The following is a 26,790-nucleotide window of genomic DNA, read 5'->3' as shown; positions in this document are numbered from 1 at the left end:
ACACACACTGTGCAAATACAGACCACCTTTTATATTATAAGGAAGCTGGAGCGCTTGCATGTAGACAGGAAGTGGCTGAAAGAGGCTGAAAACAATATTTTTAAACAAGCCAATAGTTTTTTTTGTAGAAATCCGTTTAAGACGCTTGCAAGGTCAATCAGAATTAATTGAAATGTGCATTTGACCTTCATTGAACCTGCATCTGATCTGGTTCCAGTGGGTTTTGCATTGCTATTATCTTGTATGGAAATGAAAAACCCACTTGAAGCAAACAAAATCCTGACAACATAGCCCCTTAACCATGTCCTTTAGGAACATCCACCTTTCACCATGTTCACCAATCAATATGACACCACAGTGCAGAATACACTCTATTAAGTCCACAGAAATCACATGAAAAGGGCTAGTTGGTTGTGTGCAGTTCAAAGGTTCCCAGTCCTCTACTGGTTTCTAATATACCTGATGGCATATGTCATTCGGTCCGGTCTCAGTGCACGCAATAATATCATTTTCTGTAGGGAACTCTTGTTTTTCCATTCTTGTGGCAGTTGTTCCCTCTCTGGGCATTCTGATTCAATCACCCTTTTCCATCGCTTTGGTGATCCTTCAATGTCTCTGTCTAGACTTCTGAATTCATCCATGAAGCTCATTGTCTGTACAACACAAATATAAATTATGCCCATACATAAGCAAAATTTTAATCAGCTGCAACAAATGATCCAAGAGTGTCTGGTTTCTCATACAAAATCTGTTTTCTATACAGATAATACAGACATTTTTGGATACTCGACTATTTTTGCTTTACTGTTGTGCTACTGGCTCATTTGGTATCATTTATGTTATGCTCTTGCACAGAGTGGATAACATATGCCCTTTTAACTCAGTGGTGGTAGGGGTGATTCCCTTCTACTTCCTGTGCCAAAAGGACATCTTTCCAGTGAGATCACAAGTTGCTATTTTTTCCCCACAGTTGAAGAAACTCTGTCCCTTTCCTTGTTCATGTATATGCTGACCATTCAATGAGACAGAAAGTAAAGGGACATTTTAAAGATGTCACAAGAACAAGAGGTGTGGATAAATCCTCCAGTGGGGACCAGGGTGCCCATGGCCCTCATTTTTTGCACTGATGTCACTGCTGGGTCAGGAAGAGAGAAAATCTCTCCAACAGCAATAAGCTGACAGATTTTCTAACCTTTTTCTGAAAAATTTTGGTTTCATTAGAGTTTAAACAGCTTAAAAAACACTTGAAAAAACATGTTTGTTTAACATGCCACATAATTTGCAGTACTGTTTAGCCAATCTTGTAATTTACATACAGTACATCTTCATACTGCACACTCAGAAAGGTGACACATACAAAGTCCCTAAAATTGTAATTCTTTTTACTGGTTGAGTATTTCAGCTTCCAATGTTGCCTCACTGCCTCCTTATTTAACAGTTAATCAACATTGTTACCTCTGTCCAGTAAGCTGACCCAGAATGCAACAATGCCAAACTAGGAAATAGCAAGGTACACTTACTGACTAGCAGAAGTGTGACTATCATAAGAATGGTTGGCTAAAACTGCTCATCAATTGGCAAATAAAACACAATTATCAATAAATCACACCTGTTGCTTTTTTAAGAAGTTCTACTCTAAGATATGGGGCCACAGCTGTCAATGCAACCCTACCAAATAGGATTAACCCAGTAACTCAATAGGAAAAACAACTGAATAGGATGACTGTTATATATTTTAATTCAGACACCCCTAAACCTTATTCCATTTCAAGTATAGGTTGTACAATGTAGAAGACTCAGTTCATGAACCACCAGCAAGGAAAGATGTTGCATTACGTTAAATATAAATATACATTACATCACATTAAATATACCTTAATGGCACTCCATGCTGAATTTGAAAGAAAGTCCAGTGGACTATTATAGATGTGGTCAATGTTAAAGCGCAGTAAAAAGTCAAGTTCTTGAGCCGAGATTTCTTTATTCATTATCAAAAGCTGAAAAGGTATAACACACGTAGTTAGATAATTGGAATGCAAAACGTAAAGCCTGTCACAAGGTTCATATCAAAAAAGGGTGTCTCTTTTCTATCTGCTGGAGGGCAAGCAAAGAGTTCACATTTCCTGAACCATAGATCTGCCAGCAATGATGAAAAATAAAGACAGAAGAAGTCTTTGCTTTAGAAAATGCCTTACTAAATTATTAAAGTATGTATAACTGAATCAGGATTCTTCATATAGTACTACATACCACTTCCTAAAGCAAAGCTGTTAACCATTTTAAACATTTAAAAGCAAAAGTCCAGATTATAAAGCGCTGATCGCACAAAGTGCCTTTGTTAGCCAAACAAACCCATCTGTGTGCATCTAATTGCATTTTGTTACTAGTGCATGACTTCTTCAACTTAACCTCAACCTAAAGCTAAGTACTACCAACAACCATTCAGTTATCCAGCGAGAGACTCCATATTGGCCAGGAGTTTTTAATGGATAGAATGATAGCTTTCACCAGTGTATCAATAACCAAGAACAAAAGTAGATTGCAGCCTACTAGTCCTTACATGTGATGGCTACATTCGTTTTCTTTTTTTTCAGATTCTTTCCTTAATTTTACCAGGTGCTAATAACTTCCTGCCCTAGGTAGACAACGCTCTCTCACTGTACTGTAACTATTGAGAAGCACCAATTTCACCCTAAGGGAGAACATAGGCTAGGATACAGAATATCCCCCACAACATCCATATAAGATAGGTAGGTGGTGTTCTGCAGTTTAAAGAGAGAGATATGCTGCGAATGCAACACAGACAGAAAGTACAGGAAGTCATCAGCTCACATCATTTCTGGAAGGAGTGACTGGTGTTTTTTTTGTGCACTTATACAGATATCAAAAAGCTTTCAATTGCATATGTAACAGACAAAAAGGGAGAAAATCAGATAAGTTCATTGTTTAGGTTTACAAACACTTTAGACATGAAAATCAGGCACCTACTAACAAATTTAATAAAAATAGGATCAGAAAGGGGTTTTCTGGCTAGCAAATAAAATATCATGCAGCTGGTGCCACATGTCCTTAGGCAGAGTGTTTGAAATGCCTACAGGTTAATAATAATAATAATAATAATAATAATAATATGGTGTATAGCTCTTTGTTAAAAAAAAAAAAAAATACCAATAGCTATACCACAGTTATACAGTCATACAAGCATACTAGTATCAGTTGTTGGTGGAAAACATATTACTTGAGAACTAAGCAAGAGGAATATGGAGCATACAGAGGTGCCAGATTGTTAAGACATTTAAGCCTCGTACACACGCACCGATTGTCGGCCGACCGATCGGCCGTCTTTTGTCCAGTGTTGTTGTGTTGGTTGAAATGTGCTCTAGACTGCACACGAATTTTGTCGGCCAACAACAACCAACTGCAGAAGTGATGTCATGTTCTGGTCTACTTTTCGTGTGTTTTTTCTTCTCTGAGCATGCCCAGTCTTGATCATCACATTTTTGTCGGCCGAAATCTGTACTGACTGAGGAACAATCGGCCGTTCTGCTGACGGCCAACAAAAATTTTATAGCATGCACACCAGATTTTGTTCGGCCGAAAAGTCGCAGTCGGTTGTCGGAAGCATCATACTAACAAGCCGACAATCGGCCGATCGGACGTTGGCCGAAAATTTACGGCCAACAATCGGTGCGTGTGTACGGGGCTTTGGGCTGTTTTTTTTTTAAGGAAAATATTTCATGTTCAACAGTCTTATTCATGTTATGCAAGAATTACCCATTCTCCAGCTGGCTCTGCATTATGTTTTTTTTAAATATTCAGGGACTATAAACCTAAAGGAGATCTAATGTCATGGCATACACTTTCATTTTAAAAACACCAGAATTTTTATAGTAATAAAACTATAGTTATTTTTGACATTACAAAATAAGCTTTTTCAAAAAATCTCCTTTCATGTAGTGAGTGCTACCTGTCTGTGTGGCACTAAAATATTGTGTGAATGAGGCCCAAGGCTTTACATCCTAAACAGAGCAACTACTGTCCGATTAGGTCTAATGCGCTGTTAACCTGTGTATGCAGGGCATATCAAATCTATAGAGAACTGGATTTTGCAGAGTCCTGGTCTTACCAGACTGAGGAAGCTTTTTTCTTACATGTGTTAGTAAATTTAATATGTAATACCAAGATGATTCATAGTCCTGTGGATGATCTTGGATGCACTTCTGAGCTTTGATATTTAAGAAAACCATCATCCTATAAACTTATAGTCATTGCTTGCTCAGTGAAAAAACAACGTATGACCAAATGAAGAATGAAGTATGAATGGCTTCTGTCCATTTTTTGTTCCCACATAAAATTTAATAGAAAAGATAACTTTAAATGTGTGACTTCATCCGAAAGAATAACATGTTCTAACTGTGAACCGTTCTTTGTCTGACATCTGTGTCTCACTAAATGAAAATATTGAAACAGGCATTAGACGCTATTCCTATCTCATTTGAAACAACCAAATAGCGTAAATTTAAACCATTCTGTACAGATGTCTGAGAGTTCGTTTGCTAAAATTGAATCCAGTAAAACAGAAAAAGAGGCATTACTGGCAAAGACATAAACCATTAAAACAACACAAATATGCTGCAATCTAATAGAAAACAGCAATTGTTCATTAAATCAGTAAGGACTATAATACAGAATTAACTGGATATGCTCCGGTCGCATGGTAGGAGTCCTCATTTTCTAACTAGATGTTTCACATTTCTGGTGATCTCTGGAATTGTGTTGCTATTGTTATGATTCTCTAGGCTTTTTTTTAGCAAGATACAGATATGAAAAAAAGATTGAACCACCCAAAATTTAGTCAGCTGCCAGTAACTTATCAGCTGTTTTTGGGGGGCTGAGGGAGAACCCAGGAAAAAAATACCCATTTAAATATAGAGGTTTGTTTAGGGCAAACGGAACCCTGGACTCAAGCACCACTTTCCCCTTACCACTATAGTAATGATAATCTCCTGCACATAGGTGTGATAGTCCAATTCAGAAAAGAACTCTGTAGGCAGAAGTGGATATTACTTTAAAGCCTTAATGCCCTCTAGGACTGGGATTGTCCTCAGTACTGTGAACAATAGATAAAAACTGAGGGAGCACTGGCCTAGTGCATTATCCAAAAACAAATTTATTGAAAATAAAAAATAAAATATAACTAACTAAAAAACGTAGGTAGTAAAAGTGCTCATTAAGCTACTACAAGTGGCTGCCATCTCCAAGCTTCGCCAAAGCTTCTAGTTTAAGGAAGACCTCACCGGGGTCTCTGCTGGCTGACACAATTCGAGTCCTTCTTCATTGGCTCTGATGAAGAACGACATACCTTCAAAATGCATCAGGGAGCAGGGACCCTGGTGAGGTTCTCCTTGAGCTAGAGGCTTTGGCAGAGCCTGGAATATGCAGCCACTTGCAATGGCTTGATGAGCAATTTTAATACCTAAGTTTGTGAGTAGTTATGTTTTATCTTCAATAAATTTGTTGTTGGATAATGCACTAGGCTAGTGTGCACTCTGTTTTTATCTATTAACCACTATAGTGCCTGCATGTTATACATATGGTCCTGTTTTAAACCCTTTCAATGCTGGAGCCATTATGATTTAATTGCACACATTGACCTGAAGATTACTTAAAGTAGAATTCCAGGCACTACCTAACTAATCCTAAAAAGTCCAAGATGGCGCTGAGAGCCGATGCTTAATTCTGAGCTCTGCTGGCCGCTGCATCTATCCTACTTTTATCTTGGTGTAGGACATCATTAGTAGGCTTTCTCTGTTTCCCTACATCGGCAGGACCACATGGTGATAACCACGAGGAAAGGAGAGACTCCTGCTCGCCGAACGGGCCCGTCCGCTGCAGCCTCCACTCCACCAGAAGTGACAAGTGCGGCCGCCATCTCTGCAGATATGGCCACATAGACGGAGCCCTCATTCTCCCCTCAGGCAGAGGCAAAGGAATTTGCAGCATTAATGGCTGCTACTAAAAACTGCCATACGACCCTCACAACAAAGATCGACTACGTGCAGTCGTACATAGGTCTGATCCGGCGAGACCTAGATTAATTCTGCGACCTTATTAACACAGTGGAGCAGCTGGTCTCGGACATGGAGGACCGCCAGTGTGACCATTTGGCCGATCTCCATACGCTGAAGATGAAGGTCCGTCATCTTGAGAGCAGGGCAGGGGATATGGAGAACAGGAAGTTGCTAAATAACCAGCGAATCCTGTGCATCCCCGAGGGGGAGGAAGGTAATGACCTGGTGACTTTTACTAAGTGGCTCATTACCCAGCTTCTGCCTATGGCCTAGTTCTCTCCCTTGTTCTAAGTTGAAAGAGCCCATCATATGCCACCTACCAGAGGGCCTCCTGGAGCCACTGACCCTCTGTGCACATTTATTTTCAAGCTCCTTCATTTTAAAGACCATGCCCTGGTCCTGCAGCAGAGCACAGGGTGAGCTCCTTCATGGCAATACCAAGTGACCTTTTCTGACTACTCGGTGGAGACACAAAGACAGCACAAATCTTTTGACACGGTCCGGGCTAAACTGCGAGAACGTAGGCTCAAATACAGCATGCTGTTTCCTGCACATCTAAGTGTTCAAGATGGGGGTTCTGTGAAATTCTTCACATCTCCTGAGGATGCTATTTCTTTGCTGGAAACCCTCCGCAAATAACCTGTCTCCTCCTTGAATGTTGTGCCTTTACATTCCTGCTCTCCTGTTATGGGCAGCCCACCCTATTTGCTATTTTTTGTGCTTTTTTGGAACTACATATCCTTCATTTATATATATACATTACCTTTTGCACCTGATGCCACCGCTCTGTACTTATGGAACCTCCCTGAACATTGTTGAGAACCCTCAAATACTGTGTGCTCCTATAACCAGGAGGCCTTACTTCGCATTTATGTGCCTACTTATACCTTAGTTCCTCCTCCTTGTATTGGTGCTACTTTGTTTGGAATTTGTGGGCTGCTCAACTAATCTTTTTTTTGTGCCCCTGGCTCCTAGCCGGGTGATCTACACCTACTTTACCTTGGCCGTCAGAGACTCTTCTTTTTGTGTTTTCCTTTTTTCTGTTTTGATTGTACACTGTTTGACTGTTTGGGCTATATTGCACATAGTGCCCCCTAGTTGGTGACTTAGCCATGTTCAGGTTTGGGATAAGGGCCTCTTCAAGTTCGCTGAGGGGGGAGGCGGGGTGTGGAGTTGGGGAAGGTTCCTCCTTTTAGGCCTTGTAACTTGTTTGTTATGTTTTAGTTTTAACTGCAGCTGTGTTTATTGTACCTCTCCTACCATTTGGGAACTCTTTGATGGATATGCTATGTACAGTGTTTGGTCCTAGTTGGGTGGCCATCCGGATCTGGCCGGGCATGGCAGTAGACTATGCCTCATCTTTCCCACTACCACCATGGCAGTATGTAACATAATTTCATTGAATACTCTGGGTCTGAACGCCCTAATCAAGCGCTCTTTGGTTTTTCAGTTTCTCAAAAAGTATCAGCCCCACATGGGTATCCTCCAGGAGACGCATATGGTAGGCAGCAAAGTCCTTAGCCTTAAAAAAGCTGTGGGTAGGACACCACTACCACTCCACCTATTCCACCTATTCCAGGGGAGTTAGTATTTTTATACATAAAACCCTTCCATTTCGGCTGTTGGACCTGGTGCTGGATTCGGATGGTCGCTATGTTATTGTACAGTATATGCTCTGCTCTGTAATTTTGAGGTGGTGTAGGTGGGTCTATTCCTACCCCCCCCCCCCCCAGCCTCAATACGACTCCCTGTTTCTATAGTTAGTAAACTGGCCAAATACCAGACTGACTCCATAATCATGTTAGGTGACTTTAATATGGTGTTGAACCTGGGGTTGGACAGACTGCACTCAGATGGCTCATCTTCCAGGGAGCTTCAGGCCTGGATTGACTCGTGTAACCTTACAGATGCTTGGCGATGGAGGAATCCCTCCCTGCGCGCCCACACATGCCACTTGTCTACTCACAAAACCCTATCCTGTATTGATTTGATTTTGGCGGGTGCCTCTGTCCTTCTGCGGGTCCAAAAAATCTCAATTCTCCCCCGGGGCATATCTGATCACACTCCCCTCCTGCTCCAGCTTACCACTTCTGTGGCTCCATCCGAGGGGCTTTGGTGCCTGTCTCACTTCTGGGTCTCTGACACCAGGATAGACATGGCCTATTGCTCTCACTTGCTGACATATTGGACCAAGAATGCTGGTTCTGCACCATTGGGCACTACTTGGGACGCCTTTAAGTCGTTTACCACGGGCACATACCAAAGCCTTATTAAGCAGGCACGTTTAGCCTCCAAGGTTGACCTGGATAGGGCCGAACAAAGAGCCACATGACTTGAGGAGGTATTCTCCAGCTCTCAGGATGCTTGGGATTATCACACCTGGTAGAAAGCGCTTAGTGAGGTTCTATTGCTGCTTGTGACTGCTACTAAAAAGATGATACTTTACCAATCTCAGAGAATATTTGAACAAGGGGAAGAAAATGGCAAATTGCTGGCTTGGCTGGCTAAAGAGCAAACTGGCCCTGTCACTATTTCTAGACTTCAATCTCCTTCTGGTGATCTCTTGACAGACCCAGCCTCTATCAATGGTGCTTCGCTTCCTACTATCGATCGCCGTAAAGTTCTAAAGTAGCCTATGCCGAACATGACTTAGCTTCCTTCCTGGACTCTGTTGACCTCCCTCCGGTTAACTCCTACCTATAGTACTAAGCTTGATGGCCCTATCACTATTACCGAGGTGCGGTCAGCCCTACTGTCACTACAGGTAAGTAAGACTCCTGGGCCAGATGGCCTGCCTGCAGAGTTCTACAGGACCTATGTGGAAGATGTGCTGCCACAAGTCCATGAGAAGTTGAGTCAGTCCCTATGCCCTGGAACCCCCCCCCCTCCTCTATGTCTGAGGCTGGGGTGGTGGTTTTGCTCAAGCCGATCGGCCGATCTCCTTACTGAACGTAGACGCCAAAATCTTGGCCAAAGTTCTTGCTATCTTGAATTCTGTTATCTCAGGCCCTGGTGGATGGTGATAAGTCTGGATTCATCCCGGTTAAGGGCACTGATATTAACATTGGTAAACTGTTTAAACATATTGCCCTGGCCTCTTCGGACAGCACAGGGGTGGTGGCCTCCCTTGACGCTGAAAAAGCTTTCGATTCTGTCGAGTGAAGCTACCTCTGGGCTGTCTTGGGGGGGTTTAGGTTTGGATCCTGCATCATCTCTTGGATTTGCCTGTTATATTCAGCCCCAATAGCAAGAATCCATACTAATAGTAACCTGTCCTCTCCTTTTCCACTCTATTGAAGTATGCACCAGGGATGCCCCCTCTCCCCTGAGCTTTTTGCCCTGTCGATGGAGCCCCTTGCTGTGACTGTACGAGCTGCTACGGAAGTTCAAGGTTTACAGGTTGGAGCCTATTTGAAAAAATAGCTCTAAACGTGGATGGTGCCTTTTTATTTTAAAGGGACCCTTTTTCTTCCCTGCAGGCCGAACTTAGAATAGCAAATGATTTTGGTGCTTTCTCTGGGATAGGGATCAACTGGGATAAGTCCATTCTTTTTCCCCTTGGTACTTTGTCCTCTCCTCCTGTTACAAATACCCCACTTGTGTGGACCACTGAATTTATGTACATTGGTATACATGTTGGTACTACCACCCAGACCTTTGTAGAACTTAATTTGTTGTTCCCTGTTGCGTTTCCTGTCCCAGAGATGCACCACATGGCATACCCTTCTGTTATCAACTGTAGGTAGAATCACCTTGCTTAAAATGATCTCTACCCAAGTTCCTGTATTTTGTTCGCAAGACCCACGTAATTATCCCCAAATCCTTTTTTAATAGATCGGATGCTATTGTCAGTGCATTTATCTGGGCTGGGAGGACACCTCGTCTAGCCCGCTCTACACTAAGACATCCGCTTAATCAAGGAGGAAGGCCCCCTCTCAGATTTTCGATTGTGCTATTGGGCTGCATGTGCCTGTGTTGGTCACTGTGCCATGGTGGTTCTCTCAGCCAAAAGACAACCCAGCATTCACCCTTGAGGCAGCTATTGTAGGCTCCTACGCTACCCTCAGCAATTTGGTCTTTCGGGGCCCCCGGGTTCATCCTGCACTCATTGGCTTAATGAGAACCACCATTGTAGTCTGGCACCAGGCACAGGCCAAATATTGTAAGCCCTCCATATGCTCCCACCATATACCTATTTAGACCAACCCCCCTCTACCACATTTGCATATAATACCTGACCCTCATATATGGGCCTCTCGAGGGATTGTGGGTACACACATCATCTCAAATGGTACTTTAAAAAGCTTTGCGGAACTTAAGGCTGAATTTCATTTGCCTAAGAAAATGCTGTTCAGGTACTTGCAGCTTCGGTATGCAGTGCTTTCACAGTTCTCTACCCCCATTACTCTTGAATCTGACCCTCTAGAGCGGCTCATGACCTCTAGGGAGCTGGCAAAGTCTCTGTAATCCATTTATCTCTTTCTATCCATTGCTCATTTGTTAAATTGGATAGGTTGTATCATCAATGGCAGACAGATATACTGAACCTCACTGAAGAGGACTGGGAAGATTGTGTGAGCCACTATGCTGCTACTATGGTGTCAGCCAAGGACAGATTTGCTCAGGTTAAGTTCCTGTACAGAACCTACTTTACTCCTGCTTGTTTGGCCAATATATACCCTGCGGTCAGTCCCCTATGCAACAGGTGTCAGTCGATCACCAGCACTTTCTTTCATATGGTATGAACATGCCCTAAAATTCAGGAGTATTGGGCCTCTGTGGTGCAGGTCGTAAATCATACTTGCCACCTGTCCCTTGGTCTGGATCCCAAGGTGTGGTTGTTAGGGGTGCTAAACGGTGCAGAACTGGGGAGTTATATCAAGTTATTTGTGTTATTCTCCTCTTTCTATGCCCAGAGGGAAATCTTTCTTAAATGGAAGTCATTATTGCCCCCCCCTGTGACTTCCTGGAGCGAAGCCATTAATGCCATGCTACCTCTATACAGACTTACCTTTAAAAGCCAAAATTGCCCCAGGAAAATTTGATAAAATTTGGTTGGCCTGGATAGACTCCTAGGGTACCTGACTTGAGATCCAACTGGTTGTTTGCTTACCTCAATTGATGTTTATTAATCCTATTTATATGGGCTGATCTTTCTGTTCCTCTTCCCTTCCCATCCCCCCTCCCCATCCCTCTCCCCCATTTCCCTTCCTGAAACTATGTTGTTTTCTATTAATATCTACGCTGTATCATTGTTGATCACTGATATTACAGTGACTGATTAATGCCTCTTCCACTGATTCTTATGTATATTGTACTATTGCTCTGGTCGTTCTGACCCAACATACTGTATATGAAAGCTCTTACTTTGATGTATATCTAGAGTATTTTTACCAGCTACAGTTGTTGTATTTGGTTTTCTGTTTTCTTACCCAATAAAACACTACTTGTTAAAAAAAAAAAAATATGCCCCCCCCCCCCCAACACTTATTCTGACTAACCTGTATATGAAAGAGTTGTATACGTATCTATTTTCAGGCTGTTCAGGTCTGGTCACGTGATCTCACATGTGTCAGGAAGCACCAGCGGCAAAGGAGTGAGCACTCCGTTATTGGCTGAGAATGCCTGGGAGCGTGATGTTATCCATCGGCTTCAAATAGTCCATCAATTGTCGGTGGTCCCTCATCTCCCATACAGCTGCATTGGCTGACATAGGGGAGCCAGATCACGTGAGCGGACTAGAGTGGCTTTAAAATAGATAGGTATACAGATCATTCATACACAGGCTAGTCAGAATAGATATTAGGAGGAGTGCAAATTAGGATTAGTTAGTTGGTGCCTAAAATTCCACTTTAAAAGCATCAAAATATGACATATTTTTTGAAAGCAGACACCGTGGAAAATTAAAAATGGTGGCAGCTGTGATTTTTTTATGTCACACAACAATTTCACTACTGTTTATCTATTTTACTTACAAACACATTTGAATCAAATTTAGCGTACACAAACACAATGTAAAACAGATTTTTTTGTAAAATATAAATGTAGCACCCCTGACTCCTGGACGGGATGGGCTGACATTTCAACTAAGGGTGTAGCTCTCAGGCAGTAATGGGAAATGTGAACAGATGGGCACCAGTCACTTTTAGGTGAAACGAAAAGGAGTTTATCACTCACGAACCCATAGGAGAGAGACCCAATTAGGCAGCCTAGTGTTTGGCTGTAAAAATATATGAATAGTCATAATCCAGACAGAGTTGTATAAAGTACTCGAAACCCATACTTGAGTAAAAGTACAAGTGCTCGATCAAAAAGTGACTTGAGTAGAAGTGGATGTGCTCGATCAAAAAGGGACTTGAGTAGAAGTAGTAAAGTATTCAACATTTTTTGTACTTAAGTATTGCAAGTAGTTTTTTTTTAAATTTTGCTACTCAAGTACTGAAAGTAAAAGTACCAGTAGTTTTGAAAAAAAATTGCTACTCAAGTACTGAAAGTAAAAGTACAAGTACTGTGTTATGTAGTTGTTAAAGAAAGAAGTCAAAAGTTTGAACATCATATTGTTTTTTATTACCGGCATTTCAAATGCAACTTTTATTTATACATACAGTAGCATTTATTTTCGTATGCGCTGATAATACACATGTTTTGAGCTTCATGAAACCTGCCATCTACTGTTCTGGCAGTGGTAATTTTTATAATTGTAACGAGTAACTATGCAGCACAAAAAAAAAAATATTGGAGTAGAAGTATTGAAATCATTGAAAAAATGTAGTGAAGTAAAAGTGGAAGTAGGAGAAAAAAATTCTACTCTAGGAAAGTACAGATACCGCCTTTTGGTACTTAAGTACAGTAGTGAAGTAGTTCTAATTAGTTACTATACATCTCTGAATCCAGACCCACCCACGGACAGAGCCACCTACTGACAAAAAGGAGAACAGACAGCTTGGCTGAGCTTGTGGGAAGCTAAACAAACATAGACAACAAATTTGCATGAGCTGACTACAGCTAGCAGACTAAATTTAAAGAGGAACTCCTGCTTACGGCAGGGAGGCTACATATAATGAAGTTGTCTCAAGCAAATAGATACTAAATATTTAAAGTCTCAAAATTGCATGTGCCCGTGAAACGGCTAAAAACGAAAGTACTGAAAATTGTCCAAAGGCAATGCTTTAAAAGCCTTAACAGTTTTCAAGTTAACAGTAAATGTTTGCCCTATAATTATTCCTCTCACTCCAGCATGCACGGCAATACATAATATGTGTGGTGCAATGGAAGTTTCTGTACGTTTGCATTTGTGTTTGTATGTATGTAAACATTTAAAAATGTTTTTGGGCTTCTTAAATTTTTTCAACATTTTTTTTTTAACTTAACTTTATTGCTATCATAAGGGGCTGACAGCCCTTCTATGTGATAGAAGCATGCAGGTGACAGGTTCTCTTCAAGAAAATATCAGGGGTCTATTAGACCCAAATTTTACCTCTGTTGAAGCTGATTAAGCAGTTTGTTTACATGTGGCAGTTAAAGTGTTAATACTCTACTTACTGTATATACTGTATATGGAAACTCTTTCTAGAAGACATCTAGCTTGCCTTTTTTTCTACATAGAAAATACTATTTTTTTGCTTTTGCTTTTTTTATTTATTTATATTTGCATCTCAGTTCTACTGATCTCCACCAGCCTCTTTGCAGCCATTTTCTATCTACATGTGGCGGCAGTGCCACTGTTTAGGGTGGCTTCCTGATAGTAACAATGATGGAACATGCCTACTCAATGAGCAATATCACAGCTCTGATGACAACACAGGAGAGCAATTAGCAAACATGGACAGAGCTTTGTCACCACAGAAGAGTAAGTGTGGAAAAAAGGTGATCCATTGTGGGAAGAAAATCAGGTCATTTTTTTTTCTAAGTTATACTATTTACTTTGCTGAAACTCTCAGGTACAAAGCCAAAAAAAAGAGCCAAAAAAAAAAAATATATATATATACCACAGGTTAGCAAATGAACTGATGATCAAATATATGAACAGGTTCCCTGGTGCACCAAGTATTTCAGTGAAAACCAGAAGGGGGCTGACAACCTTTCCTTTTATCAATAAAACAAATCAAAATCATTAAACACTGGGATACAGGGAACAAACTGGTCATAGTAATGGGAAAAGGGAAAGTGGATGGATAGGGAAAAAAAGTGTCTGTGTGTGTGTTGGGGTGGGGATGGGGAAGAGCAGAAGATACCAGAAATTTCACATAACCTGTGACTTCCTGATCACTTGTACCCTCTTCTTTTTCATTCTCCACACTTGTTCCCTCTTCCTCCCTCTCAACTGTACCCTTTTTTTTCCCCTGCTCACCGGTACCCACTATTCTTTAATCCTCCACAGCTGTTCCCTCTAATTCTTCCACTTCACTTGTCCCCTCTGCTTCTTCCTGCACCGTCTTTCCTCATATGGACCTACCTAGACTAAGACATCAGCATCAAGGAGTTCAGTGACAAGTGAGTGAAGAAATGTCATCAGCGCACCAAGGATTCCTCAGAAGGGTTCAACGCTTTATTCACATGGTCACACAGTACACATACAGCAAAGTTTTGATGCCACGCAGGGCCCCTTCGTCAGTCAAATGAAGGGGCCCTGCGTGGCTCTGAAACTGTGCTGTATGTGTACCGTGTGACCATGTGAATAATGCTTTGGACCCTTCTGAGGAATCCTTGGTGCACTGATGACATTTTTTCACTCAGATTGTCTACAGTTTCCTGACAGTGGTCATTACAGCACCCAGTATTATTACAGTCATTTCCATGAATTTGTGTGTAGGGAATATTGTGTTTGGACCTGACAAGTAAGGCACAGAACTTCCTTCTCCACATATTTCTCTTATACTTCTTGCTCCACACCTTTATCCTCTTCTTCCTTATAGATATCTGTACCCTTTTCTTCCTACTGTGAGTGGGCTCAGACTATGTTTAACCATGTTCCTTTAAGCCACCCCAAATATTCTGTGCAATTTAGCCAGGCCCACATTTTACCATATTACATTCTACCAAGGTGTCCCTCTTTCTCAAGTTTCTAATGTCGGAAGGCATAAAATCACATGACAATGGAAATACCATTGCTTCTGTAGCACTGTCCCCTTAAGGACTGCCAGATTTTACATTTTCGGGTCCCCCTGAGTTACCAGTATACAAAAATGACAGTTTCAAGTCCTTACATTCCCCTTCCTTGGCTCGCTCTAATAATCAGTCCATGGGTATTTTGGTTGTTTTGTGTTTATTATAAATTAGGGATAGGAGAAGAGAATAGTGGGATACTCCAAATTAACTATGCACAAGTGGTTGAGGACTCCTGTCTTCAGGTACAGCCAGGCTGCTGATTCACCCTGCCACTATGGGTAAATTTGGGAATTAAGTCTCTTTTCCTAAGACGACTTGGTGGACTAGCAATTATCTTCAGGACAGTCTCACTAGCATCCTCTTTCTCTTCACTGCTGACACCTGTCCACTGACTATCCTACATGTGGGGTGGCTCCCCTTAGGTCAGGCCCCTTGACACAAGTCCCTGTACTCACGATACTGTGGTCCCAGGGTCTCCAGTGTCTTCCCCTCAGTCAGCTCTCCTGGACCTCTGGGTTCAGCTTCTCTCTTCCATTCCTCTGGCCCTCGGGATGACCTCTTGTGACCACATGCTACTGCTACAGAGGAGGAGGTAGCCACCCCCTCCCTCCGGGACTCTGATCTTCAGCCAAAGACCCCACAGCACATGTGCTCCTGGCTTTTATACAGTATCCTAGAATGCACCGAGGTGACCTGCCCCCTGCCAATAACCAGGACTGTATCAAAGCCCATGCATCAATTCGTCAGGTTTCCTCCCACTGTCCAACATGCCTCCCTATTGGACCAGTGTGAAACACTTCTGTAGACATAATGAATTGCATACTGAAAACATTGAGCAGACCTTACTAACTGATCCTGCTCTCTAGTAGGAAGAGAACAATATAGATTTACCTGCAGCCCCTCTGGTAAGCAGACAAGGCTCAAAACTATACTCTCTCACTAGCACCTCCCTAGGAGGGTGTTACACTTCCAATGGTGCCCGTTCACATTTAAGCACTGCAGCCAAAATTCAACTTTGGGAAAGTGCAATTTGATTTGGCCCCATAGAATATAAAAATCACATCCAAAAGGCACAAGTCACACTACATAATCGTACAGCAAATTGAGTCAAAAATCACATCACAGTACTGTGAACCTAGCCTAATACAGCTACTACTACTGCTGTAATAATAAAAATATAATAATAGTAAAAAATGACTGGAATGCTGCTAACTAGTTTAATAAAGTAAGGCCAGTTGCATGCTCTCTCCTAAAAACCTTAACATGTACATTTACTGTACCTGGAAAGCCAGCTGGGCTGTGAAGGTTATTTTATCCCTTTCAAACAGTCCTCTGCTGATGTATATGAATGTGGAATATGTCACGCAGTCAATGAGGTTATTCACTCTCAATCGGACATCATCAGATGGTTCTGCTTGCTGCACAGCCTTGTGAAACACGATATTAAAAGCCTGCACATGAGAAATTAATTCACATTATGTCAATTAACAGTGAGGACCAGAGCAAGACAACTCTTAATAGCTCTACAATTAACCCTCCAGTGTTAGTAAAAATGCTTGTTTCTGGTGGGTGTTATGCAGAGTAAAGACTTTACATAGCTTAACCATCTAACAGGCAACCTCACTTGTTCTTTTATTTTTATGAGATGACAATACATACCACGACTTGGTAGCCTGCAATCAGTCATCAATAAAATGCACTGAAAAATGTGGCAGGTCACTAATTAGTTGACATAGAATGGTGTTTTTCTAAATTGTTGGATTAAAGTTCAAATCTGAGAAAAAAAAGACCTCCATCAGGACCTTAAAACAAAAAACAAAATGATTCTCTATCATTCAACCAAAAGATTGAGGACTTCCCATGAGCACAGGTTTTCATGGACTGCCCCCTGCAGAAAGTGGCACTTATGTCATCACACCCATTGCCAGAGAAGATGCAATGAGTAGGAGGACCCTACGCACCCCATGGTCAGTCTATAGACATCTGGAATAACTAAGTATAAATAAAAACTACTGCTTGCTGCTGGAGGAAAAGTGCTTCCAAGGGGAGAGATGAGGTAACTAGAGTAGCCCGCATTTGAGCTTTAATGTTAAACGCAGTGTCAGATTTACTATCAATTCCTTCCAGCTCAATGCAACTGCTACAAAATCAGAACATGCAAACTCCTAATTGGGTCTTTTTAGCTCTTAGTAAAAATAGAAGTCTGCTTGCTTTAAATATCCACTCATGCACAGGAGAAACTACCATGTTTGTGCATTCTCTTGCACTAGATGTTTGAGGTGAACATAGTTTAAATTATATTCTTTAGTAAATCCATCCCAGAGTCTTTAACCCTTTTTTGCTGCCAGAGCCATTTATGCCTTAAAAAATATTTAAAACCCCCAAATATTATAAATTTGAAAGTAGACATCATGTAGAACAAAATGATGATAGTTCCAATTTTTATGTCACACAATATTTGTGCAATGATTTATCAAGCACAAAATGTCAGTAAAAAATACACTAAAGTTAATTTGAGGGCACACAAATGCAATGTATTACCCAATTTTTGGTAACATAAAAGATGATGCTGTGTCGGGTAACTAGATACTCAACATGTCAAGCTTTAAATTTGCATGCTCCTTCAAAATGATGATGAACTTTGGTACCCAACATTCTCCATCGGCAACATTTTTGAAAACCCTTACAGTTTAGAGTTAAAGTGGTAGTAAACCTCACACATGAAATATGATCAAAACACATCCTTCTATACTGTGTACTTGCCTCTATACAAAGCACTGAGTGTGTTTTCTCTTTGCTGCCTCATTACACAGTTAACTGTATGAGTCACTTCTGACAGATTTTCCTGACACCAAGAGATAAAAAGGTAAAGGGGAGGAAATCTCTAGCACACAGTCTGTGATTGACAGCCACAGATCTTCATATACTGTAAAGGAGGGTGGTGTGTCCCTTCTCTCCAATCAGGGCTCATGGCTCTCCTCACTAAGCTCTGCAGTATGAGACTTCAGATCCCTGCCCCTTGCTTTTCAGTTGAGCCATTTTGTGTAACTTCTGGACTTTTAATGTCTGTAGAGGGGATATTGCTGCAGATAAAGAGGTGCAACTTATGTAGGATTATTTGTTTCAGTTCTGTGTATTATCTGCTATTAGTTACTTCACTTGGCATATGTGAGGGTTTTCAACCACATTAACCATGAAAATGGACCTAGAATTATTGCTTTCACTGTGGCGTCCTTGTTAAATGTACAAGCACTGTTTTTGTACACAAGAGCCCCCCCCCCCCCCCAACCGGTGCTTTTAAGTTTGTATGCTTGCATAAGTGGAGACGAGGTGGGCTAAACATTTTTGGGGAGCCATTTAAGTACTTGGGTGTCTCTATTTTCTTTCTTTTTTTTACTTTTTTACTTCAGCTAAAATTGTATTAATATCATATAGGGGACAGTCAAAAAAGTCAGCATTTCTGTCCATCCAGTTCTGAGATTTACACAATTCTGCCACACATTACAGCCCTGTCAGTCACTGGCGGTAGTGGAATCCAGTAACACTTACAAGTCTCCTAACTACCCCCACCCTGTGCTGGACAGTAAAATGAAAAGCAACAGACTGAATAGCTTATCCCCATGTCACACTGCTCTCTCCTTCTGTCTACATGCTCTCTTTTCTAAAAGTGGTTGTAAAGTCAGAAGGTTTTTTTTTTATCTTAATGCATTCTATGCATTAAGATAAAAAGCGTTCTGTGTGCAGCAACCCCCTTCAGCCCCCCTAATACTCACCCGAGCCCCCTCTCTATACAGCGATGTCCACGAGTGTCTCAGCTGTCCAAGACTCTCTCTCCTGATTGGATGAGACACAGCAGTGGTGCCATTTGCTCCCGCTACTTTTAATCAAACTCAGTTAGCCAATCAGGAGAGAGAGGGTGTGGGGCTAAAGGGCAACTCAATGTCGGAATGGAAACATGGAGCTGCAGCTTGGCTCAGGTGCCCCTATAGCAAGCTGTGTGCTGTGGGGGCGCTCAACAGGAGGGAGGGGCCTGGAGCTCCATCCAGGGACCCGAGAAGAGGAGGATACGGGCTGCCCTGTGCAAAAGCAACTGCACAGAGCAGGTAAGTATAACATGTTTGTTATTTTAATAGAAAAAAAAATGAGACTTTACAACCGCTTAAAGCACAACTGGTTAGCTTCTTGTGCTGCTTCGTCCTCTCCAAGTTTGAGTTCTGCTGTACAGGGACTACAAGAGGCAGATACCAAGTCAAATTCACCAAAATATACTGCTTGCATTAAAAAAAAAAAAAAAAAAACTAATTTATTGATGAATTAATAAACACAAATCTGTATGGATTGCGTCTTTGAAATTTGCCTGGGATTTAGCTTTGACTAAAAGTTCTAATTGTTCATTGCTTCTTTTTTAGGAATAGTATTAGAAGTAAATTTAGGATTGCATCACATGGCTGTCCAACACTAATATGGTGTCTTCAGGATATCTATACTACGATGCAGGCTTATGTATTAGTAAGAAAGCAGTCAATAAACTTGTAGACTGAGGTATGTTTGCTTCTAGTGTTGAGAATCCGAGAGCTGTATAAAATAATCTGGTCCCCCAGTTTTGAAAGAAAACGGAAAATTGTTTCATACTTACCGTAATTTTCCTTTCCTGGTGCCTATCCATGGCAGCATACTAGTGATAGAGATCCGCCTCTACTCCTCCCTCAGGACCAGTGAGTAGCATAAAAGAAAGGCCCAGCCCCCTGTCCCATCATTCTCTGTAATATAGAATACCAGGGGTGGGAGCATATGCTGCCATGGATAGGCACCAGGAAAGGAAAATTACGGTAAGTATGAAACAATTTTCCGTTTTCCTGGTGCCTCCATGGCAGCATACTAGTGATAAATAACTAGCAAGACAAATGGGTGGGTAATGCTAAATATGCAAATCTTTAATTGGACAAAGACATGGCAGACTGAATAGTCCTTCTGCCGAACTCCACAGTTGTAAGCGACCCTGGGTCGATACGATAATGCTTGAAGAATGTATGACGTGATGACCATGAGGCGGCCCTGCAAACCGTCTCTAAGGAAACGTTGGCTCTTGCCGCCCAGGAAGCCGAGACTGCCCTAGTAGAATGAGCTCTTACTTGTGAAGGTGGAGATAGCCCCTTGACTTTATAGGTTTTCTGGATGAGCTTGATGATCCATGACGATAGAGTCCTCTTGGTGGACTCTTTGCCCCTGTTTTTCCCGAAGGGGATGACGAACAGACTGTCAGACTGTCTGAATGAGCTTGTGATTTCCAGATAGGCCCGAAGAACTCTAGAGATGTCTAGGTCGTGCTGAGTTGCATCTGCATTTTGGAAAACCGGAAGGGCCCAAGGTTCTAGAAGATGAGAAGAGGAGGAGACCTTGGGGATGAACCCCTGCCTAGGGCGAAGTTCGACTGTGTCCGGAAAAAAGGTGATGTGATCTTCACTTATTCCTAGGGCATGTAGCTCGGAGACTCGTCTGCCAGAGGTGATGGCCAAGAGGAATGGCAGTTTGTAATGACAAGTTCCAAACAGAAGCTTGTTCCACTGGAGAAAAAGGGGGGTTACAAAGGACTTCCAAGACCAGGGTAAGATCCCACTGTGGAAAAGAGCGTCTAACGGGAGGACGGATTTTCAACACTCCTCTTAAAAAGGTAACCACTAGAGGATCTTCAGCCCATCTCTTGTTGGTCACAGCCGAGATTGCTGCTACCTGTACTTTAAGGGAGCTTAGCCCCAATCCTAAGTCCAATCCTGTCTGTAAGAAGGCCAAAACTTGAGAGGTAGAGGGGAGGACGGGGTTGAAGTCCTGCCCCGCGGCAAACGCTAGGAATTTATTCCATACTTTTGAATAGACCGCGTTGGTAGAGGGCTTCCTGGCCTTCAAAAGTGTTGAGATGACTTCAGGAGTACAACCTAAGGACTGGAACCTTTGCCTTTCAGTTTCCAAACCCAAAGATCTAATCTCTGCGGATTCGGATGATATAGTCCCTGCTGGGACAGTAGGTTGGGAAAATGCGGGATCCTGATGGGGGGTTCCACACTGAGATGGATGGCTAGAGGGAACCACGGTCTCTTCGGCCAAAAAGGGAGTATCGTCAGGACTTGTACTGATTCTCTGAGAAGTCTCTGGAGAAACTTCAGAATCAGTGGGCGGGGAGGAAAGACCGTCGAGAAATTCCATGGGCATGTCAGAGCATCGACTGCTTCCGACTGAGAGTAGGGGAGGCGAGAGTAGAATCTGGGGAGTTTCGAGTTGTCCGGAGTGGCAAAAATGTCCACTTGAGGAGGGTACCAGAGGTTGGTGATTTGGAGAAAAACTTGTGGATGTAGAGACCACTCGTTGTCTGCGAACCTCCTGGATAAAGCGTCTGCCACTGTGTTCAGCCGGCCTGGAATGTAAACGGCCCTGAGATCTCGTAGGTTCCTTTCTGCCCATAGCATGATGGGTTCGACCTCATGGAGGAGGGTCCTGCTGCGAGTACCTCCTTGTCTTAGCAGGTATGCCACTGCTGTCTTGTTGTCTAATCTCAGGAGGACTCTGTGGCCTTGTAGGAGGGGTGCCAAGATAATCAGGGCTAGAAATGCTGCTCTTAGTTCCAGTACGTTGGATACCACTCCTTTGGTTGAGTAAGACCATCTTCCCTGAAGCTTGACCTCCCCGCAATGGGCGCCCCATCCGTGCCCACTTGCATCGGACGTAAGGATGGTCCAGTTGAATGAGCCTAGGTGACGGGGGTTGGCAAGATTTCCCTTCTTCGCCCACCAAAACAAGCTTCTGCGCATTAAAGCGGTCACTCGGATTTTCTGGGAGAGGTGTTGCTTCCTCCATTGTGACAGAAAACCTGTTTGGAAGAGCCTCAGGTGCCAGTGGGACCATGGCACCATGGGAATACAAGAGGACATTGTGCCGACTAGACTCAGACACTGAGAGGCCGTCAGATGAGTACTCCGAATCACAGTGAACATCCTCCGTATGATGACATCCATCTTCTGGCTGGGTAAGGACACTGTCCCCACTTGGGTGTTGAACATGGCTCCCAGGTAAACCATCTGTTGTGTCGGGGACAAGTTGCTTTTTTGAAAATTTATGAGCCAGCCAAACTCCTGCAAAGTTTGAAGGAGAATTTCCCTGTGGGATCTGAGTTGATCTGGATTGCTTGCCAACAGGAGAATGTCGTCTAGATAGTGGTACACTCTTAACCCCCTCTCCCTGAGGGGGGCTAGGACAGTTATCAAGGTCTTGGTGAACACTCGCGGAGACGTGCAGAGCCCGAATGAAAGAGCCTTGAACTGAAGGTGTATCTCACCTACAGCGAACCTCAGAAATCTCTGATAAGTTGGAAAGATTGGGATATGCAGGTAAGCATCTTGTAGATCGAGAGATATCAACCAATCTCCTGGTTGAATGACCTGGATGATAGTTTGCAAGGATTCCATCTTGAAGCTCTCGAGCTCTATATATCGGATGAGCCTCTTGAGGTCTATCACCGGTCTCCAACCTCCCGTCTTTTTTTGCACTAAAAAGAGTGGAGAATAGAAACCGGTGTACGCTCCGCCAATGGAACCGGTATGGCTGTACCTTGAAGCTGAAGATCTGTCAGGAATTGGGATAATGCCAAAGCTTTTGATGGCGAGGCTGGTATTCTTGACTCCTGAAACGAGGCATGAGGAGGAGGATGGGCAAACGCCCACCGGTGACCCTGACGGATTGTTGACAGAACCCAGGGGTCCTGACAACGCGAAGCCCAAATTGGGAAAAAGGCCTGTAGCCTGGCTCTGACTGGGAGGGATTGCAATCTTCTGGCGTCAAAAAGGCTTTGCTGCCTCCTGGGGGGTGGTGAAAGCCTTGGTCTTGCGCGTGTTCAAAAAAGAGGCCTGGGTGCCTTTCCAGGGTCTTCTGTTATCCCTGTTCTGTCTGGCTTGCCTATAATCCCTGGAATTTGAGGGCCGGAATCTAGATGAATAGACTCTTGTCCTGTTGGCTTTCCTGTCTTGTGGCAGGAGACCAGACTTGCCTCCAGTTACCCTGGAAATTGCCTTGTCCATCTTTTCTCCGAAGAGGGATTTGCCATCGAACGGAATCTTGCACCAACTCTGTTTGGACGCGAGATCAGCTGTCCATGGTTTTAGCCAGAGGGCCCTTTTGGCCATTACTGTGTGGAGCATTGACTGTGCGGAACAACGGATGGTATCAATGGCGGCCTCTCTGATGAAATCGGCAGAAATTTTCAGTTCCTCCAGTGCCTTGACAATGTCTTCCCTAGGGACATTTTGGCGTAGAGCTGTCTCTACATTTTCCGTCCATGCCCTGATGGCATTGGAGACAGATGTAAGGGCAATAGCCGGTTTACAGGCTGCGCCCGAGGCCAAGTAGCTCCTTTTTAGGTCCAGGTCTATTTTTCGATCCAGCGGATCTTTGAAAGAAGCTGTATCCTCCATAGGTAGTGTCACATTTTTGGCGAGTCGTATGACTGTAGCATCCACCACCGGCATGGAATTTAATTTTAATTTCAGCCTAGGCCAGAGGGTAGAGCTTATTAAGACGGCCCAATGAAAACTTTTTATCCGTCTTCTTCCATTCCTCTTCGATAATTTCTCTTATCTCGCCCATGAGAGGAAAGAATACTTGTTTCCTCTTAAGGAAGGGAAAATAAGTTTTTGACTTTGGAATGGGTTCTTCAGGATCCTCCCAGGCAATTGCTGTTTTTACTGCCTGAATAAAAGGTGGGATTAAGGCATAGCTAAAGCCTGACGGATCCGACTCCTCTGAGGATTCTTCTGAAAGGTGTCCTGAAGATGCCTCTCCAAGTAATGGAGCCGCAGGGCGTGAAGGGTTTAGCCCTGAGGGGCCTGGAGCTCTATCATCCCTGTTCGGAACCTGAGCTGTAGAGGGAGCCGCCTGTGCGGGTACTAGGGTTGTCAACTCCGAAAGGGAATCCTTCATTGTCTGCTTTAGCAGATCAACCACTTGTTGGTTTTCCAGCTCACGGTTGGCTGCGTAGTCCCGAAAACAGTCCTGGCAGACTAGTTTTCTGGGTAAAGGTACTGCGCCACAAGCCCAGCACTTCTTCCTTGAGGAGTGGGATGGTGGAGAAGGAGAGTGATGGTGTCTCGACCTTGATCTCTCTGAGGATCTATAGTGGGAAGATCTTCATCTGCGATCTGGACTGTCATGGTCGGGGTGCCTTGAAGACTTTCCGGATCTTTTGGAGTGCGTTGGGCTGGAACAAAGGACATTTGTTAGTCCATACAAGCGCTCTTTTCCTTCTTTCTTCAATACTTACAGAAAGGTGGTCCCATACCTATTGTGAGGATCTTGGTTACGTGATGAGTGGCTCATCGTAGGGCGCAGAAGGACCGGCTGTGAGAGGAAAGCGCAAGAAAGAAGAAAAGAAAAAAGAAGAAAAAAGAATGGGAGGGAGAAAAAAAAGTTTTATTGAAAAAAATAAAAACTGAATAAATGGGAAGGAGGGCGGAGAAAAAAAAAAAAAAGTGTTAAACGGTGCTACCTACCAAGGGCTTTAAACAAGTCGGCAGGAGCAGGGAAAGATGCTGTCTTTCAGATGGACAGCAGGTGGAATGGCCCTTTAATAGGCAGAGCAGCATAAGGGAGCAGAAAACCCCTCCCCTTAGCTTCTGTGGGAACTCAGGGCAAAATTACACCTGGTTCCCACATCCAAGATGGCCGCCCGAGCTTCAATCGCACTGCGCATGCGCCCGCGCATGCGCAGAACGTTCCGCGTGCACGGCTCCATTCTCCGCCCTGCGAGGCGGCCCGCAGAGACTCCGAGACTCTGTGGAGGAAAGGGGCGGCCTCGATCTGCATGGCGCTGCCGGGGGAATCCCAGGACTGGGAGCCATCCACACGGAATCGGATGTCTTTAGCGAACTTAAAGGGACAGGCTTTAGAAAAGGTAAGAGAAATGCAAGAAGGGGAAAAGAAGAGGGAAAGAGAAGGGGAAGATAACAATGACAATAAACACACACAAACAAACAAGTACTGGAAAACCTAGGGGAATCCAACCTGTAAAGAATGAGAGGGAAAAAAAAAAAAAAGACGGTCCTTGTGCAAAATCCTGCAAAACCAAACATTTTAAAGATTTTTAAAGAGACAGTAGCAGTATGCGTTCCTATGAGGAAACACTGCAAATTATACCCCAAAGATCCACAGAAGGGGTTCCCGGCCTTATTAGTGCTTTGAGCGACCCAAGAGCCGGGACTGCGCACGGGAGAGGCTGAACCCGGCGGAAAGCTGCCTGGAGGCAGAGGTATGGACATACTGCTTATTCTTCACCAGTCAGGAAGGTATGAGGAAAAAAAGGAGAATGATGGGAAAGGGGGCTGGGCCTTTCTTTTATGCTACTCACTGGTCCTGAGGGAGGAGTAGAGGCGGAGCTCTATCACTAGTATGCTGCCATGGAGGCACCAGGAAAATCTGTTAGGCTGTTTGGGTATTTTAGCCAACTTTTACTTTGTTCTGTTTTGTGAGAGCATGGACAACTTGCAACGTTTATGTGCAGGTCAAGTTCTACAATTTATTCCTGAGGGTGTTATTTTTTGAATGAACACATAAAGGTAAACTTGCCCTATGCTGATGTCTAGTTATGACAAAAGGCTATGAGCAAAACCTTAAATGGTCAGGCCAAACAAAACTTTGGGAGATAGAGTAGTTGAAACTCCTGACAATTTCTTACTTCTCACAGGGACTCTGTTGAAGCGATCTCTGCACTTGAGGTCTTGGGACTACACACCTGTTGTGGCAACAATGCAAGTTTCTCATTTTTTGTTGAATGTTTGCTATTATTTGTATACTATGGAAAATGCAACAGGGGGTGGTAGAAAAAGAAAAGGTAGGCAGGAACACCTAGAACTCCATAGTGGACAGGAACAGAGATAGGAATTATGGTATGGAAGTCTCACTGTTGAAATATCCAAGCTATGAGCAGCCAGGGCCTTGCTCAGCATACCATTTGCATGTATAAGTGAATTGGCAAATTTAAACATTTAGAAAAACTAATCATAAAATATAACTTATTTTGTAAACAAGGTTTTTTGATAACAGTCATTGATGAAATTGTAAAATGTGTCAGGAGAAGATACTATATTTAAAATTGGAAGAATGGGAAGAAATATTTGTAAGCACACAGTAATTTCCAAGAATCCCGCAGAGACAAAGCTATTGACATCATTTCATTTTGTTCCTTTATGTTGTTAGATGTGGACTACTGCAATCTCTGTACAGAATAGATAGAATCTTATAGCAGCTTTCTTATAAAGCAACTTTTAGGTGGGGCTATCCCTAATGGCTTGCCAAAAGTTACAATAAGACATTGACTATTCCTTTGTTACAACCTTAAGAGAGAATTGGTACATGGGGCTGATTTTCTTCAAGTCATTCATAATGAAGTAGAGAAGAGAGGCTCTTGAAGCCACAGGACGATAATGTTCCCGAGCTTCATTGATCTTCACTTCATTGACTTTGGCTTCTAGTACCTGTGTGCAAAAGAAAAAAAAAATCTTTAAAGTTTATTACAAAGAATAAAAAAAGTTTTTGTCCTTTCTAAAACCCTGCTTCATTTCATTATAAAGCT

General features: G+C 43.0%; 1 protein-coding gene across 1 annotated transcript in view; it reads right to left on the bottom strand.

The window, feature by feature from the left end:
- LOC309558730 (dynein axonemal heavy chain 11-like) overlaps positions 1-26,790 on the bottom strand; it is a gene marked incomplete at both ends in the record, with an annotated part of 1,130,439 nt that overhangs the window by 232,946 nt on the left and 870,703 nt on the right. Inside the window, 4 exons of the mRNA XM_082261779.1 lie at positions 460-653; positions 1,875-1,997; positions 16,460-16,630; positions 26,552-26,692. Of these exons, the coding sequence (XP_082117905.1) occupies positions 460-653; positions 1,875-1,997; positions 16,460-16,630; positions 26,552-26,692 (629 nt within the window). The remainder of the gene's footprint in view (positions 1-459; positions 654-1,874; positions 1,998-16,459; positions 16,631-26,551; positions 26,693-26,790) is intronic.

Source organism: Pelophylax lessonae, assembly GCF_965119305.1.
Source record: "Pelophylax lessonae genome assembly, chromosome: 6".
NCBI classification, from domain to species: domain Eukaryota; kingdom Metazoa; phylum Chordata; class Amphibia; order Anura; family Ranidae; genus Pelophylax; species Pelophylax lessonae.
Note: the sequence above shows the minus strand (reverse complement) of the source record. Positions and strands in the feature narration are given on the sequence as shown.